Source organism: Dipodomys spectabilis, unplaced genomic scaffold (assembly GCF_019054845.1).
Source record: "Dipodomys spectabilis isolate Male_0828 unplaced genomic scaffold, ASM1905484v1 ptg000365l, whole genome shotgun sequence".
Classification (NCBI taxonomy): Eukaryota; Metazoa; Chordata; class Mammalia; order Rodentia; family Heteromyidae; genus Dipodomys; species Dipodomys spectabilis.
Genome location: NW_024871042.1, coordinates 9,803,911 through 9,822,798, shown reverse-complemented (window position 1 = coordinate 9,822,798; position 18,888 = coordinate 9,803,911). Strand labels below are relative to the sequence as shown.

At 38.1% G+C, this 18,888-nt stretch overlaps 1 protein-coding gene across 1 annotated transcript in view; it reads right to left on the bottom strand.

Annotated features, from left to right (window-relative positions):
* Trank1 (tetratricopeptide repeat and ankyrin repeat containing 1) overlaps window positions 1-18,888 on the bottom strand; it is an 81,161-nt gene that overhangs the window by 56,550 nt on the left and 5,723 nt on the right. The window contains exons 4-8 of the mRNA XM_042666428.1: window positions 16,991-17,141; window positions 11,992-12,110; window positions 8,965-9,048; window positions 8,146-8,284; window positions 5,679-5,810 (exon numbers count right to left, since the gene is read on the bottom strand). Coding sequence (XP_042522362.1) covers window positions 5,679-5,810; window positions 8,146-8,284; window positions 8,965-9,048; window positions 11,992-12,110; window positions 16,991-17,141 — 625 coding nt within the window. The remainder of the gene's footprint in view (window positions 1-5,678; window positions 5,811-8,145; window positions 8,285-8,964; window positions 9,049-11,991; window positions 12,111-16,990; window positions 17,142-18,888) is intronic.

The following is an 18,888-nucleotide window of genomic DNA, read 5'->3' as shown; positions in this document are numbered from 1 at the left end:
GGAAAATGTTCATAATGCATGCCACAAAGATATAATGAAACAAAGAATTATTAAAATTGAGAATTAACAATGAATATATATAATGGCTATAAAGGGATAAAATTCAAACATATTTAATTACAAAAACATAAATTTTAAAAATATTGAAATAATAATTCCCATCTATCAGACCAGAAAAAAATACAAAAAATCTGTTGTTCAGTATGTGGGAATAGCAGCTTTATGCATTGTTGGTCATAATGAAATTGTTACAGCCTTTTGACATGAAAACTTGATAATACCAACTGAAACTGCATATATACCTATGAATTCATATAAAGTGATTAGAAAAGGCAACGTGCCAAGGAACATCTATACAAAATGACTGTAAAAAAGGAGATAAGGGTCTGGGAAGGTGGCGCTTGGGTAGAGCACTTGCCTTGCATGCCTGAGGCCCTGGGTTCGATTCCTCAGTACCACATAAGCAAAAAGAGAAAAGCCAGAAGTGGCGCTCTGGCTCAAGTGGTAGAGCGCTAGCCTTGACCTGAAGAGCTGAGGGACAGTGCCCAGGCTCAGAGTTCAGGCCCCACGACCATACCCCCCCCCAAAAAAGGAGATGAAATACACATGTATCCATTTGTTGCAGCAAAAGAAATCCAAGAGGAAAATGCCTGAAGTTATAAACATTGGTTTTATACAGGAGTAGCTGGGTAAGTTACAGAAGGAGAGGGAAGTGGGAACTGGAGAAGTAGAACAGAGATGAGGAGGAAGTCATGCTTTCTCTAGTGTACTGTTTTATAAGGTCAGATTCCTAGAACTTCACAGTAATATTTCACATGCCCAAAGCAAAAACAACAACAAAAAAATCAATCAGGATATGGAGAGAACCCAAAAATGTAATACAAAAATTTTTAATTTAGTATAATGTAACTATAGTACAGGAGATGCGGAATAAAAGAGTATTTTATTGGATACTCCAAAGCTGAAAACAAAAAAAAGTGTAAAAATGAACATAAATATAGTCAGTAATATGTTTCCTTCCAGCAGTGTGAGTTAACAAATCTGGAACTCATAGACCCAAACAAATAAATAAAAGCTTGTAGGTAAGAGATATTATAATTTTCGTTTTTATAACCCTGTAATTAAGGGGGTTATTTTATAGTTCCAACTTTTTGAAATTTTTTTTGGGGGGTCCGGTCGTGGGGCCTGAACTCTGGGCCTGGGCGCTGTCCCTCAGCTCTTCAGCTCAAGGCTAGCGCTCTACCACTTGAGCCACAGTGCCACTTCCGGCTTTTTTCTTTTTGCTTATATGGTGCTGAGGAATCGAACCCAGGGCCTCAGGCATGCAAAGCAAGCGCTCTACCACTGAGACACCTTCCAGCCCTAGTTCCAACTTTTAAAAAGCTAAATCACCATGGAATTGAACTGGAATCAAAAGAATCATATGAACTCATTTTAGTACATATATATATACAGGCAGTAACACATATGTCGATATTATGGGTTTTTATTAAATGTGTATGTTCTAGCTCTATATACTGAGAAGTCCTATTAATAATGACATTCCAGTTAGCAGTATCATACCTATTACCAGATCTTGCTTTCTGTACTATTTCCAGTAATAAAAAAAATAGAAATTCTTAGAGAAGTGATTGATTCCAGGGCTGGAACAGGTAACACTCAAGACGAACCTGAAATATCTTATGGTCTCTGAAAATTAAAAATGCTCAATAATGGATGGAGGTTTGTTGAAGAAACATAGGTATTAATCTGAAGGACTAACACATTGCTAAAGCTGGAGCCATCCGAACTATAAAGATACTGCATTTTATCCTACAGAATACAATAATCCAGCCATAAGTCTATACTTAAATAATTCTATAACTGAATAAACAAACACATGTAGAGAAGGAACAGCTCTTTATAACAAGAGAAATCAAAGCAGTGAAGAAAATCAACATTAAGATTAAACGAGGGCCAAGTATAGTAGTACACACCCATAATCCCAGCACTCCAGAGGCTGAGGCAGTAAGATTAAAAGATGGAGGTCAACCTTGGTTGCACGTAAAATACTTTCTCAAAAAAATCAAAGTATTAATTGTCACTGACAAAATCTACTCTATAAATAATCCCTAATACTATATACAATGAGGAGAAAGAATTTTTTGTTTAACTTCAAAGTATTTCATCCATGACATTATTAACTACAATTGGAAAGATAACTTTATTTACTTATTTATTTATTCATTTTGGAAAGGTAATTTTATAATGAAGAAACCTCACAATTACACCTTAATCAAAAGTTTAAGGATAGCAACATAAGACATATTAACATTGTAAATGCCTTTCTATGATACATTGAGAAGACAAAATTATTCCTATCATATTCTTGCCAAATACGTATAACCTCATTCTGATATGGAAAAACATCAAATAAACCCAAACTGATAGGAAGTCTACAAAATAATATTCTTTTAAAAGGGTCAAAGTTATATAAGATAATGGAATCCTGAAACAGAAAAGATACATTCATGAAAACAGCTAGTAGAATTTGCATAATAGTATATATTGGTTATCTTAGTATTATGTTAATGTTTTTCTCTTTTTTTCTGATTACAGGGCTTGAATTTAAGTTCCCTCAGCTTGCTTGCACACAGTTGGTGTTCTATCACTTGAGCCACACCTCCAGCATAGCTTTTTGCTAGTTAATTGGGGATAGAGTCTCATGGGCTTTTTTGCCTGGTCTGGCTTCAAAATACAACCCTTCAGTCTAAGCCTCCTGAGTAGCTAGAAGTATAAATGTGAGCCACCAGTACCCAAAAATGTTATTTTGTCAATTTTGAAATTCAACTTTGATTGTAGAATATACTAGCATTATAAGAAGCTAGGTGAAGAATAAATAAAATTACTTCTGTAAGTCTAAATTAGTTTGAAAAAAATTAAATGATTAGTTTCCCCAGTGAAAAGCTGAAAGTAGAAGAAGAGAGAGGAGAAAGACAAGGAAAGAAGAAAACTATATAAGAATTTCTAGGTCTAACTTCAGCAGAAGTCATGAAGGCAGCTGTATTATACATAAATCTACATAAAGAATGGACCTTCACATTTATTCTGTCCATTTCAGAAAGGTGAAGATGTTTCAATGTTTATAAGAACTAGTCTACAACTGGGCTTAAGACCAACCATAATATGAATGTTTGAAAAAGAAAGGAAGGGAAAAGTCAGAAAACCTTTCAACAATATGGGCATCCAGGTGCAAGAAGTTCAAAAGGCCCCCAAATGGATCTGAAAAAAATGGCAGATCTCGAAGGCATAATGTAGTCCAACTGTCAAAACTAATATACAAAGCAAGAATTCTAAAAACTACAAAATCATCAATCACTTACAAGGTAATTGCCATTAGACAAACAGCAAATGTCTCTACAAAAGTTTAACAGGTTAAGACAGAATGGGATAATACATTGGAAATACTGAAAGAAAATGTCAACCAAGAAAACTACATCAAGCAAAGTTATCTATCATAAATGAAGAAGAAATATTTTCTAAGATAAGCAATAACTGAGATTTATCACCATCAGATGGGTCCTACAGAAATGTTTAAAAGTAGAGAGTAGAGTATGATGGCTATTAGTTACTCAGTAGGCAGAAATCTGTAGGATAGACAGTTGGTACAAAAAAATTCACTAGACAGCCCTCCCCCATCTCAACCAAAGGCGTTGACCAATCATCCTAGCTATTTGGGAAGTATAAATAGAGTGGTCATGGTCCAGGCTGATCAGGGCAAAAAGTAAAACCCTATTTGAAAAATAAGGAGAGATCATAAAGGACTGGGAGATATGTCTGAAGAGCACCTGCTTTGCAAGGGCAAGGCCCCGTACTCAAATCCCAGCAATAAAACAAGAAGAAAAGAGGAAATAAGGAAAGAAAAAGAGAAGAGAGAAGAGAGAAAGGGGAAGGGGCAGGGGAAGGGGAAGGAAAGGGGCAGGGACAGGGGAAGGGGAAGGGAAAAGGAAGAGGAAGAGAAGAGAAAAGGAGAGAAAGAAAAGAGAAGGACGGAAGGAAGGAAGGAAGGAAGGAAGGAAGGAAGGAAGGAAGGAAGGAAGGAAGGAAGGAAGGAAGGAAGGAAGGAAGGAAAGAAGAAGGGAGGGAGAGAGAGGGAGGGAGGGAGGGAGGGAAGTGAAGAAGAGGGGAGAGGAGAGAGGGAAGGGGAAGAAAGGGGAAGAAGAGGGGAAGGGAGGGAAGAAAAGGGAGGGGGAAGAGGGGAGGGGAGCAGAGAGAGAGGGGAAGGGAGAGGAGGGAAGGGGAAAAAGAAGGGAGGGGAGGGGAAGAAGAGGGGAGGAAAAAGGAAGGGGAGGGGAAGAGAGAGAAAAGAAGGGGAGGGGAAGGGAGGGAAGGGAACGGAATAAAAGAGAAATGCTAGAGAGAGTCCTATACTAGAAGCAAGTACTGATGGCTCATGCCCATGATCTTGGCTACTCAGGAGGAAGACTGAGATCTGAGGATTGTGGTTTGAAGCCATATAAATAAATCTATGCGTCTCAACTAACCAGAAAAAATCTGAAACTAGAGACATGCCTCAAGTGGTAGAGCAGCAGCCCTGAGAGAGAAAGCCAAGCAGGAATGTTAGACCCTAAATTCAAACCCAGAGCCAGTGAGGAATGACATTAAAGAGACAAAGGACAAGAGGGGAACCAATGCAACGGTGATATTCACAAGACAATATGTCAGAAATGATTAATACAACTTGCAAGGAGGACTAGGGGGAAGGGAAAGTAGGAGAAAAAATGAAAGGGGTAACAAGTTTGACAAGAAGTATACTTATTGCCTTACTTATGTAACTATAACCCTTCTGTACATCACCTTGACAATAAAAAAAGAAAGAAACAAGCCTTATTGGCTCTTCTTGAGACCTACTGAAATAGAAAAGTTGCAATTTCCTAGGTTGCCCCAAATGGAGGCGGGCTATAGGCCATGTCTAATCCACAGGAACATTTTATTCTGATCCAAGATTTGAAAATCCCAAAATTTCAATTTTTTTAATTCAGATTTCAAAATATTTTTCCATCAGAAGATCTTACACATCATTTGATGCAAGATAGCTCCAGGCTGTAGCAGTACCAGGTATAAGCTCACCATTCTATCACCTCTTTCCCACCAACTCCATTACCATTATGGAAAAAGAAAAGTTTTTTCTCCATTCAAAACAGAAAACACACAAAAACAGATCTGAAAGTATAAGGGAAAATTCATGCCATCAAAGAACTCCTTGGGAGTAAAGAGTCTTCCTGACTCGCAGTTTAACAAGGCTGTACCTGTCACAGTAACTTTTCCTTACCTGTGCCAATCCCTTCCATTGGCTTGATTGGCCCCTAGGAGTATGGTAGCGTATAATTCCCATGTTAAGTTCTAAATGCCATGAAGGGCCAAAGCATGTTAATTGTCTGGCTCACAATTTATCTTAGGCTGCTAATAAAAGAACTTTACAACTGAGGAAGTGAAAATATGCAGCTATGTCATTGAATATACCCATGTCGTTGAATCCTTCACCCTCACAAAAAGCCATTTAAAGCCAAAAGAGTACAAGGGAAAGTTTAGGCCTTGAGCCTGATGAAGGATAGGATAAGTAAAATTCAGAAGGCAGTGGTGTTAATGCCTGATCACCTGGCACACAACACACCCTCTGGTACCATGTTATTACTTACGCTTGATGGAATATCCTGGAGAGTGGGCAGCAGCAACATGCAGGACAGTGCAACCAGCCTCGTCCTTCTGGTTGATGCGGCCTTTCCACTCAGGCCTGCTGTTCATTAGCCATCTAAAAAGTTGGTTTTCACCTGAAGTGAAATAAAGTAAGTTATAAATATAATTTTCTGCATACACAAAGTCAGGAAATAAATCAATATGCACCATGCTAACATAACCAAAAGAGGAATTCAATACATATTCCCACTCACCACAAACAAGTATGGGGGTAGGGGAGACAGACATTTGTAAACCAGAATGATGAAAAAAATATTCCTTAGGTCAGGGGGCTGCAATCCTAAGACAAGCATTCTCATACATGTGATTTAAACTCAAAAGAATGAGAAACAGAACAGGGTAGATGAAGGAACTAAGCAAGGAAGTAGTCACAGCTGCAATCAGCTCCAGCCTGATGCCCCTGAACAGCTCTGGGTCATGATCTGAACCACCACACTGACACACTCTGGGGCATGGGGCCAGCCTTTTGCATCCCCTAAGCTGTCAGTCCAAAGTTACAGAATTATCAAGGAAGAAAACAAAGTTGAAGAAGCAGCTCCCTTCAAAGTGATGTTTATTGGCAAGGTATTATTCTCTGCCTAAAGGGCAGATAATCATTGTTAGCAGCCAATGTTGACAGCAGGCAGGGACAGAGCACTGGTCTAAGAGGGACATCAGCAGCCTCCACTTCAGTCATCAAGCCAGCATGATTCATTACTACATTACTATCAGCAGGACATATATTTTAAATTCTTTTCTCAGACATCTTCCTTATAGCTCCTGAAATCTAGGAAAGCTACACACCTCAGCCACTTCTATGAACACCAAATGTCACCATGTCAGAATTATCCTTTGAGAAGCCAATTAGGGATAAACTTGAAGACTTGGTCTTATCAAGACAGCCAGTAACTGCAGGGGCTAACTTAAAGAGCAGACACAAGAAGTCATGACATTTATGACCAAAGGCACACTTCTCTGTGTTGCAGTTTCCTAATTTGAAAATGGGACAGTTGGGTTAAACTGCTTTCAATCAGACGATCTTCTAAATGTTCTGTCAACCAGTCCTTGTGTAAGAATAAAATCTCTTATGGATTCCCCAATATATGAAATAGAAATGGCAGGGAAAGTATGGCTAAAACGAAGATTAGTGTCTAAAGCCTAAAGTGATGGTCACCCACACCCATTCTAGGAAGATGGCACAGACTAAAAGGCCAACTAGACAAGCTCCCTTGGCCCCTTTGGCTCTAAAATGGTATGATTGGATTTCACCAGTGATGCTCCCTATGCTTGGCAAGGAAACACAAAAACTTGTGTGTGTGTGTGTGTGTGTGTGTGTGTGTGTGTGTGTGTTTAAGTGAAATGAAAGAATAAAAATGTTTTTAAAAATTAAGCCCTATAACTATATCGTAAAACTTTTTTAAAAAGAATGATTTCATGAAAATAGTTGTCCTTCAAAAGAGCCACAACAAAATTCGATCAGTAATACCCCATGCTTCCCTTAGAAATTCCCAACTACAGTCCAATATTACAGCATCTTCTGGGCTAGAAAGAAAATAAATCTGGAGAATAGGAAACCACACACTCTATTTTTGCTAGCAGAAAGAGACTACAGCTCTCTTGGAGGTGCTATCAGCAACAGCTCTCATTTCCAAATACTCCCCTTGAGTCCAAGGACTCCACTCTGCTGCTCACTCTTTTTTTTGTCCATCATGGGGCTTAAACTAGGCCTGGGAGCTGTCCCTGAGCTCTTCAGATCAAGATGAATACTCTACCACTTGAGCCACAGCTCCACTTCCAGCTTTTTGGTGGTTAATTGGAGATAAAAGTCTCACAGACTTTCCTGCTTGGGCTGGCTTTGATCCAGGATCCTCAGATCTCAGCCTCCTGAGAAGCTAGGATAATAGGTGTGAGCCTCCAGCACCCAGCTGTTCCTACCTTAAATACAAAAGAGTCTGTGTTTAAAAAAACAAAATCCTTTCAGTTTGACCTCTTGTGTGGCTACTAAGTCCCATAAGAAATAAAAGTGATGTGGGCTCGGAATGTGGCTCAGTGGTAGAGTGCTTGCCTTGCATGTGTGAAGCCCTGAGTTCAATTCCTCACTATCACATACACAGAAAAAAGCCAGAAGTGGTGCTGTGGCTCAAGTGGTAGAGCGCTAGCCTTGAGCAAAAGAAGCTCAAGGATAGTGCCCAGACCCTGAGCTCAAGCCCCAGGATTGGCAAAAAAAAAAAAAAAAGTCGGGGGGGAAAGAAAAAATAAAAGAAATAAAAGTGATTTTCCCCTGTTTCTTTTATCCATTTGAAAACACAATTTGAATAGTCTATATTTAAGCAGCTAAATTTTGCATTCACTTGAGCTCAGCAGGGTCCTGGCGCTCCATCTGAGCTGGAAAATGACACAGGGGTGGGCGTTTGACAGGACAACATTCACCTGCTCGAATGCAGAGCCTCATGAGGGCATGGAGAGGGCAGGGTCCTATGGTCTCGACACTTGCACCAATGGAGATCAGCCACTGGACCAATCTGGGCACCTGTTCCATTTTTTCATAAATCCCAATGAAGACATATTTCTGGAAAAAATCAACTGCTACATCAACATAAAACTTAAGTCTTTCATCTACATAATTTGGAATCAGTCAAACCTATTCTCTATAACTTAAGCCCAAGATTCTATAAATGATGTATTTTGCCATATGTGGTGATGTACACCTGTAATCCTAGCTACTTAGGAGGCAGAGATAGGAGGATAGTGAGTTCAAGGCCAGACCAGCCTAATAAGGCTCTAATTCAAACAAACAAACAAAAGGGCTGGGGTTATGGCTCAAGTGGTAAATGAATATGCATAAAGCCTTGGGTTCAATACTCAGTACCAAAAAGAATAAAAAAATTTTTAAAAATTGCTGGTGCCAGTGGCCCCTACCTGTAATCCTAACTTCTCAGGTGGCTATAGGCCAGATCCATCTCCAAAATGACCAGCAAAAGCTGGGCAAGAGGTATAGCTCAAGTAGAGTTCCAGCTAAGCCAGCAAGCCAAGTAAATGTAATGCCTTGAGTTCAAATCCTGGTACTGGCAAATACATATGTATATATGTATATACATATATGTGTACATATATCATATATACATGCAATATAATATAATATTATACCATAATACATTGTAATGTAATAAATACATCCGTTCAAAGGAAAGCCCTAAACACAGGTAAGTGGTCTGATTTGAAGCCACATGTTTCAAAAGGACTTCTTACCTCAAAGAGTCTTTTCAGTGATAACTCAGGGACATGGATATTTCTTGGCAGTTGGTCTTTCTTTGTGGACAATAGTAAAAATGACTGATAGGAAAGAATTTTTAAAAAGAAGGTTGGAACATTAATATTCTCTGTATAATTTACTAGAGCAAAAAAAGTATTTTAAGCTTTAAACAAAATCAGTAAAAACAAAATATCTTCTAGTTCTCTCTTTTTAAAACTACTCACCAAGTTTGTTAGCCTGATCTATGAAAATCAAGTGTCTCTGTCTAGTCATTTTATTTGTCTTACTGGGGGCTAAATGCACTCCATATGTCCTCAAGGCTAGCTGAGGTTGAGCACCATTACAGAGATTAGTGGCAATAAGGTTTTTAAAAAAGTAATTTCTGCAGACTTCTTAAAGCATAGATAACAGAAGACTCAAATCTTGCTGAAATATCTCTTCCCAATCCATTCTTTAGCATATCTAGATTCCACAAGGTCAAGTAGTTTGGATCCATTAGACCTTATCAAGTAGTATGTTACAGCCAGCTCCTATTCACTAGTGAGATAACTGTATCTATCTCTTCCCAACTTCAAGTCCTGAATGTCATATTAGTGGCTGAAAATGGTCCTGATGAGAATACTTACTCTACAGAAACTTCTATATGCTATGAATCAATACTCCCACCCACCATGCTTCCTACCACAGTCAGTATTTTTAACCACCAACCCCTATATAAAGTCCTTGAAGAAACTGAATCTCAGAGAGATTAAGAAACTTTTCCTAAGTCACACAGCACATCCCAAGAGGCTCCTAATGTGATCATCCATGTATGCTAACAAACCTAAGAATCCAGGCTCATGTATGACAACTAAAGGTTTAGTCTCAGCTTCAGTCTTCCTTGTGCATGCCCTTGCCAGCAGACTAAGGACCACAGGAACTGAGACTATGGCCACATCTTGTTACTTGATTTCTTAGCTTTGTATCTACCTTTAAATGTGCATTCTAAACAGACTTATTCCCTATAGTCAACCACAGAAGACACATTCAGGATTCAAGCAATACTGATTGTTGGGGCCAGGCTTTTACAAGATGCCTTGTTCTCCAATATTAAAGAATTACTGGGGTCCCACTTAGGCCAGGATGTTAAACTTGCCAGTTGTGCTGGATTTTATGGCCTTCCTTTGACTGTATAAGGTGATAATCTACTAAGAGGTCTGGCTCATAAATGGAACTACGTTTCTACTAAGGAGGACTAAAGCCTCTAACATATTAAACCTGCCCTACCAGTGGGAATCACAGAATTTCAGAACTATTTTTTAAATAAAGGTACAACTCAGGAGGGTAGGACCAAGGGAAGATGGGCAGACAAATGAAAGTAAAAAAGAGGGTTGAATACAGTCAAGAATTCATTGTACGTACCACAAAATTAAGAAAAATTTGGGAAAGGGTAGAGGGAAGGGGGAGATGAAAATGTAGAAGAGGTGACACAAATCAAGATGCATTGTATACATAAACTGCTTTGTTAAATAGCAAAAAAAATCAATAAGTATCCCACAAATTTGAGAAAAGTAAGGGAAGGGGTATGGTTGGGAGAGTTTAGTGAGAATGTTGAAAGGGGTAACACTGATCAAGACACACTGTATTCATAAACTGCCTTGCTGAATGGCAACTTCTTTGTACAATTACTTAAAGACAACAAAAATATTTTTAAATGAACAATAAGCAAATATTTAAAAAGTTTAGTCCTAAAAATTGCAGACACTATGTTGAAAACAAACTTTACAGCTTGGGGGGGGGGGGGGGGGGCAGGGGAGAAGTTGGAGAAGTGAGGAGGAAAGGGATGGTAGGGGAAAAACAAAGGAGGGGGTAACAATGCTCGATAGAAAATGTATTCATTACCTTACTCATGTAACTGTAACCCCTTTGTACAGTATCTTTACAATAAAAAATATATATTAAAAATGCAAACATTCTTATAGATCCCTTAGTCTAGATACCTTATTAAAAAAGAGAAGATCCCAAATGTCTTTTAACAGGGCCAAGATTTCTGACACCCCATTCCCTAAGAGTATAGTCTCCTTTCCTTATCCTAACTACCTGACCTCCCAAGATCTTTTAATGTGGGAGCAAACATCAGGAAATTCATAATTAATTGTTTGGGGGTTTCCCATGAACCACCTGAAACTATAATATATAGTTGTCTATAAATGTAAATGGAGCCCCATACATTAAGTTACACTTCCAATGGAATTCATGACTTTGACAAAAATGACAGAATTCTCTATTCTAAAGTCATTCAACTCACCTGGCCTACAGTACTTAAACAGGTTGCCCTTGCCTTTGGTTACTTTTCTAAACTGCTCAAATCTAAAAAGTCTATCAAGCCCTTTCTAACTAAACTCCCAGTCTCAGCTAGTCCATTCTCTTAAGAATTTATAACTCATCAATAACAAAAACTCCAGTATTCACTGGACACTTAGCATATGTCAGGTATTACAAAACTCCTTAGCTCAGTACCTAGCACATTATAAGACATTAGCTGATATTATTAATAGATACATTAGTCCATTACTTCTAAATTCTCAACAAAACCTAAAAGAACAACTTACAAATGAAAAAGGCTTAAAGGGGAAGTAAATTCGCCCAAATTAGTAGGTAGACTATAGCTATATCTCATTTAGCTAAAACTATATTTAGCTTGACTTCATAGAAATCTCTTCAAACTATACAGAAGCCTTTCTGTGCAGAACAGATAGGTTTCCCAGGCCTACATTAGCTAATACAAAACAAAAAGGCTGATGAAGATGAGCATGAAATTGTTTATTTTCCTCATCTCAAAATACCACTAAGCATATGAACTGTTTACTGCTTTAGTGACAACACAGCAACATAGCAATACCTTAAATGATATCTGAATTAAAAGGTTATTCTGCATCAAGATAAGTAAGTACAAGATAAATAGTAAAAATCCCTCAGTGACAACAGAAAAAAATCATTTAATCGAGTGAACTTTCCAAAACAGAGCATCTCTTTTTACTCACATGCCATAATCCTTTCTTTGCCAACTTTTCTATGGCAGATTGCCACACCTCTGTTGAAAATTCAGTAGTGAAAATATGATCAAAGCAGGGCAAGAAATTCTGCAAAACAATGGAGTCACCTGAAAGAAAGTTCTATAATTTAGAAATTTTAGTGTGGAAAAGTCTGGAACAGTAAGCGGAAAGTCCACCAATGAAGACAGTGGGAGACACAAGGTCCCCCAAACAAACTGGAGAACCATATAGACAAATAGTAAAGTAAACATATTAAAAAGAAAGGCATTGCCAAGCATCAGTGGCTCACACCTATAATCACAGCAACTTGAGGCTGACAAATCTGAGAGACATTTTATATCCAATTAACCAATAAAATACCATAAGTGAAGGCATAGGTAAAGCACTAGTTGTGAGCAATAAAAGCCAGGCCAGAGCATGAGGCCCTGGGTTCAAGCACCAGTACCAGGAAAAACAAGCATTTTCAAAATACCTATGTCTTTATAATTAACTGAGGTAGCAATCTTCTAAGTTTATCCATATAATCAATCTCAAAGAATCAGGCAGTATAAAGTAAGCTAACATTCACTTGGCTTGTCTGGTTGTAGAACCCAGTATTTTGAGCTTATATTTAATCTTTCAAACAAACCATTAAGACAGTGCCTATTATTTCCATTGACACAGTAAGTTTAAATGAGGTTTGAGAAAAAAATTCTTACTTCCTATAATAAATATTATTGTTATCTGACAGAAGTTATGTTAAATAAATGCAGGTTTCATGGCATATTATTAGGTAATTAACTGAAAGATTTTTCTTTTTGGTGGTAGGGGTTTTGGATAAAGGATATGGATGTTTTAGAGAGAGTTTCACTATGTACCCCAGGCTGTCCTCAAAATCATGATCTGTCCCAGCTTCCCAAGTGCTAGAAAATCAGCCACTATGCTGAACTCTCATGTAGCTAACTGATAAAAAATCAAGACTGGAACCCAGATCTATCAATTCTTTTAGTTAACACCTATTTTTCTAACCTAGTACCTCATCACTGCAACTCATGATCTTCCAAACTACATCTTTCAAACTTAGATGAGAATGTCCAAGAAGACAGGTTAAGGGGCAGAATACATGGTACCTTACATTTATTAATTTCAAAACGTAAGTGAATATGAAAACATATATTCTATTAAAAAGTATGAAATTGAACCATAGGCATACATCCACCCTGCAAAACATAGTACCTTGGTAGAAAAATAACCAATACATGCCTCAAAATTGCACTTTCTTAGTGTGAGTATACCCAGGTTGTCTTAGGGTATACTTACCAAGAAGCAGTTGTGTGAATTCCCATGTTATTCCTGGCTTCTTACAGGACACTGACTGTTACAAGATATTCATAAAAGCCAGGCACTGCTGATTCACACCTATAAAGCTAGCAACTTAGGAATCTGCGAACTGATGATAAAAATTTGAAGCCATATCCTAGCAATGGTAAATTATGCTGCAATGAACATAGTTGTGCTGGTGGTTTTAGTGCAGGTTGATTGTGGACATTTGGGTAAATGCCCAGGAGTAAGACTGCTGAGTGATAGGGAAGCTCTATTATTTTTAAGTCTTTTGAAGAATCTCCATACTGCTTTCTAGAGTGGTTGGACAAGTTTACATTTCCACCAACAGTGTAGTAGCGCCCCCCAGTGGATGAATGGATCAAGAAAATATGATATGTATATACAATGGAATTCTATACTTCCATCAGAAAGAATGACATTACCTCATTCATAAGGAAATGGAAAGACTTGGAAAAAATTATATTAAGCGAAATAAGCCAGACCCAAAGAAACATAGTTTCCCTCATTTCTATTAAGTAGAATAAGTCTAGGTTATTCTTAGGAAAGGATCACAATGGCTTAATAGCTATGTGCACATGACCATATAAAATGATGCTTATCGAACTCCAAGAAATGGAAACAAGAGGTTTTTTTATTGTATAGTTTGAAGTTTATTTTTTTTCTTTTTTCCCTTTGATTTATTCTCTGATGTCACTGTCTTATTTCTGTACTCTTTGTCTTGTATATAAGCTTATCTGATTTGGGCAAGGGAAGGGGAGTCACAAAAACGATGGGACAGAGGGTAAGCCAATTCCACAGTGATAATCACTATACACTATGTTGGAAATGAACTTTACAATTTGAGGGGAGGGAGGTTGGGAGGAGGAAAAGTGGGAGAAAATGAAGGAGGGGCTAACACTGTTCAAAAAGAAATGTACTCATTACCTGACTTATGTAACTGTAACCCCTCTGTACATCACCTTTACAATAAAATTTAAATTAAAAAAATTTGAACCAGGTGATAGTAGCTCACACCTAGCTACTCAGGAGACTGAGATCTAAGGCTCACAGTTCAAAGCCATCCTGGGCAGGAAAGTCTGTGAGACTCTTATCTCCAAGTAACCACCAGAAAACCAGAAGTGGCACTGTGGCACAAGTGGTAGAGTGCTCACCTTGAGCTGAAGAGCTCAGAACAGGGCCCAGGCACATATTTCAAGCCCTACAACCAAACCAAAAAACTTGAAGGCAGCCTAAGCAGACAAATCCATCAGACTTTTAACTCCAAGTAACTGGCAAAAAGCCAGAACTAGAGGTGTGGCTCAAGTGATAACTATAAGCAAAATAGCTCAGTGGGAGTACAAGGTCTTGAGTTCAAGCCCCAATGTGACAAAAAAAAAAAAAAAAAAAGATACAGAAAGACCAGAAAAGGTAGAAAATTCAAGGAATGGGCCAAGTCATTAGATTGGTAGGGGAGGGGGAAGCCACCTTTGGCCACTGTGAGCAAAAGGTGAACTAGAAAGCTGTGGTTCATCAGCAGTTATCTAAAGACCTTTCATTTCCTGTCTGGGATCCAAGGCTGTACTTACCACTGATGCCTGATAATTTGCTAATCCCCTCTCTAGGCCTGTCAAAATCTGTAAGACTCCTTCCAGAGAATACACAATAACAATGGGAATAATTGAGTCTGTAACAGTTGAATCACTTGTTGTTCTACTTCTTAAAGTCAAAAAACACTTTTCAGTGATTCTGCTGTCATTTTTTGTATTCTAACATCTTTGAAATAGGTGTGTTATCTTACAAGTAATGCTGTCTTTATTGGCTGAGCATAAATTAAACTCTTAAATCAGTGCAGTTTAAATTTGATCAAACAGTATTAAAAAAACAATATCTTGGATAATGGCAGGACTTTAGACTGGATCATTACTGGCAAAGGGTTTATATGTAAGTTTCTGTTTTGCCTAATCTAGGACTCTGAGACAGTCATCTCACAGATCAGTCATAAGTAGTAATCTAATGTAGAGATAAAAAAGGTTGCCTCTGAGTCCTCTTAAACCAAATGCACCAGCCTGAAAAATCCTTACTGGGCAAGAAGCATCACAACTGTGAAAACAAGCACTCAGAGTAGAGTCACAGAACTCTGTTGACCCTTCCAGATTATTATTATTATTATTATTGTGTGTGTGTGCGTGCGCGCTAGGGCTTGAACTCAGGGCCTGAGCACTGTCTCTGAGATTTTGTGCTCAAGTCTAGAGCTCTCCCACTTGAGCCACAGTTCCATTTCCAGCTTTTCTGATGCTTAATTGGAGCTCAAAGTCACAGATTTTCTTGCCTGGGCTGGCTTCAAACCATGAGCTGCAGCTCTCAGCCTCTTTCTGAGTAGCTAGAATTACAGATATGAACCTGTAACTTTTATTTTTATACAGCAAACAACATTATATTTTCAAAGATTGGAAAAATACATATGAAGATGACAGGAAATAGCAAAAATCATATAAAACAAAGAAGTATTAATAAAGAGCTATCTATACAGAACACAGAAAACATACCAGGTCCAAAACAAAACTCAAAAATCTTTAAGTCATTTGTGTAATAGGACTTCATTATCTTTACAAAGGCTACCCAATCTACCAAAACACTTTCTAATAAAAATAGTCTTGGGGCTAGAACATAGCTCAGTGGTAAAGCTCACGCCTAGCAAACATCCTGGGTTCAATCCCAAAAAAGACACACACAAAAAAATCGTCTTGCTAGGCACCAATGGGTCACATCTGCAATCCTTGCTATTAAGGAGATCTGATGATAAAGGTTAGGAACCAGCCCAGGCAGGAAAGTCTGTGAGATCTTTTTTTTTTTGGGGGGGGGGGGGGAGTCCGGTCATGGGGCCTGAATTCTGGGCCTGGGCGCCATTCCTCAGCTCTTCAGCTCAAGGCTAGCGCTCTACCAGTTGAGCCACAGCGCCACTTCTGGCTTTTTTCTTTTTGCTTATGTGGTGCTGAGGAATCGAACCCAGGGCCTCAGGCATGCAAGGCAAGCACTCTACCACTGAGCCACCTTCCCAGCCCCAGTCTGTGAGATTCTTATCTCCAATTCACCACCAAATGAAGCTGTTGCTCAAATGGTAGCATGCTACCCTTGAGCACAAAAGATCAGTCAAGCTCTAGGAACAAACTAAGTCTCACTCAGACTATATCCATCAAGTACAAAAAAGAAATATACTATAATTATAATTATCTCCCCAAAAGGCATTCAAATAAAATAACAAGGACTTAAAAATTTAAACCCTCTGGAACACAAAGGTATAACTTCTCTGAACATTTATTTATTGAAACAAACTCCAGGAAATGAAGTATAGCTTTTTTGTTGTTATTATTAGTGGTGATGGTGATGGAGGTTGTGTTTTTGCTTTGTATTTTTTCTCATTTGGGAGGGGATAAAGGGATGCAGAAAGGGAGAGAAGGATGAACAAATTCAATCATGCTATTCAGTCTATGTGGAAAATGATCTACATAGCTTGTCGGCAGAAGTGGGAGGGGGAATCTGGGGAAAAGCAAGGGAAAAAGTGACATTGTTCAAAAAAAGAAATGTACTCATAACCCAATTTGTGAAATGGTAGCCCCTCTGTACAGCTTTTAATAATAAATATATGACTTTATTTCACTAAAAAATCTTCCCCAATTCAACTTACTGCTCACAGTGGTGAAGATCCCAACAAGGAAATCAGGAACTTGTGCTTGGTCCTGGCTGCTCTGCAGAAGTCGTAAACCATCAAAAAACATACGAGCAGCTTCATATGGCTGATGTAAGCGCAGTAAAGAATAACCAGCTCGGTAGTATCCCTGCAACAGGATAAAGAACAAAGATGTATTGGCCCTATCTCTTTCAGTCTGCTACTAAAAGGAAAATTAAGATTGCAAAAAGCTTTGACTCTTTGCAAAAGCTTTGATTCTGTACCATATTTTTCCTCTCCCACACACTGCCAAGAAAATACATAAACATTTGCAGACCCATAACTAACATATCTAATATATGATACTGAAAGAAGGAAGCAGGCCTAGTTTCAACTATGTATTCAGCTTATTATCATACTTCTAATCACAATCTGAGCCAGAACAGAGAAATTAAAAAATACTATGACTAGCATTAAGGAAAATAAGATTTTCATGTAGACACAAAAGTTATTGTCTGCTCCTTTCAGTAAAATAAACGTAATTTCCACTGGGCATATAAGAAAAGTTGTAATGACAAACATGTATTTGATTTACTGAGTTCCACATTATAAACAAGATACACAATAGGCCATTTTTTAATGTTTGTAGAAGGAAGAAATTATGACTAATAGGGAAAAGGAGTCTAGTTTTGCCTCTACGCAAATTGTAAGACTCTAGAATAAGAGTAATATGATTCTGCTTTCTCCACCATAATTATACAATGCAGCACCAGGGTCCACTGAAACACTTTTTTAGTCAACAGAACATATTCACACACTGGGTTCTTTAAAAGCAGATACTTAAAAACTCCACCTAACATTGAGTTCTGATTATTTGTTTTAACCTTCACTTGAAAGTCAAAGACCTAAGGTAACAATCAGTAAAAGAAAGAAAAAATGTATTTTGTATTGTATATGTGTGTGTTCTTTTTTTAACTAATTAGGCAAGCTTATATAGAATCTCCACTTCTTTGCTTCCTCAAATCCAAGTTCCATCTTTTTATTTTGGAGAAAGGTGAAGGTGTTCAGAATATACCACTATGACATATTAAGCTGAAGGTATTTTTGATTCAATAAATGCCAAATAAAGCCTTCATAGAGGTTTCCTAACTAAAAGCAGAAATTCCTAAGAAATGAGGACTACCATAAATCCCCTCTCTTAGAGAAGTTTTTTTTGGGGGGTCCGGTTGTGGGGTCTGAACTCTGGGCCTGGGTGCTGTCCCTCAGCTCTTCAGCTCAAGGCTAGCACTCTACCACTTGAGCCACAGTGCCACTACCGGCTTTTTTCTTTTTGCTTTTGTGGTGCTGAGGAATCGAACCCAGGGCCTCAGGCATGCAAGGCAAGCACTCTACCACTGAGCTACCTTCCCAGCCCTTAGAGAAGTTTTTGCTCATAAAGAAACAGGAGGTAAACACTGAGATGAGCCTGCACAAAACTTGCTAAAATTAAAACAGCCTTTTTCCTCCATTTGTTTTCCTCATACATTTGGCTTTTGCGGTTTTTATAGTCTGCAGCTTGAAAACTCTTTTCCTTTGTCTTGTCATGTCACCACAGTTTATCACCTATTTTTAACTCTGTTAAATATATATATATATATATATATATATATATATATATAGTATGTAAGTTCTTAGGCCAGTTCCTTTCTTCGTGATCTTCACTTCTTTTCTAGGAAGGTCCCCAAATCATATAAAATAAGATCAAATAGGTGTGCTTTTCTCCTGCAAATCTATCTTTTGTCATTCTAAACTCACAGGGCCACAGGCACTGAACCTAAATACACAGAGAAAAAAACTTGAGTCCTTTCTCTGTAGAAAAGTGTGGAAAAGGGAAAGAGAAGAGAAGTATCCAAGAACTCTAGGCAAGAAAGGGAAAG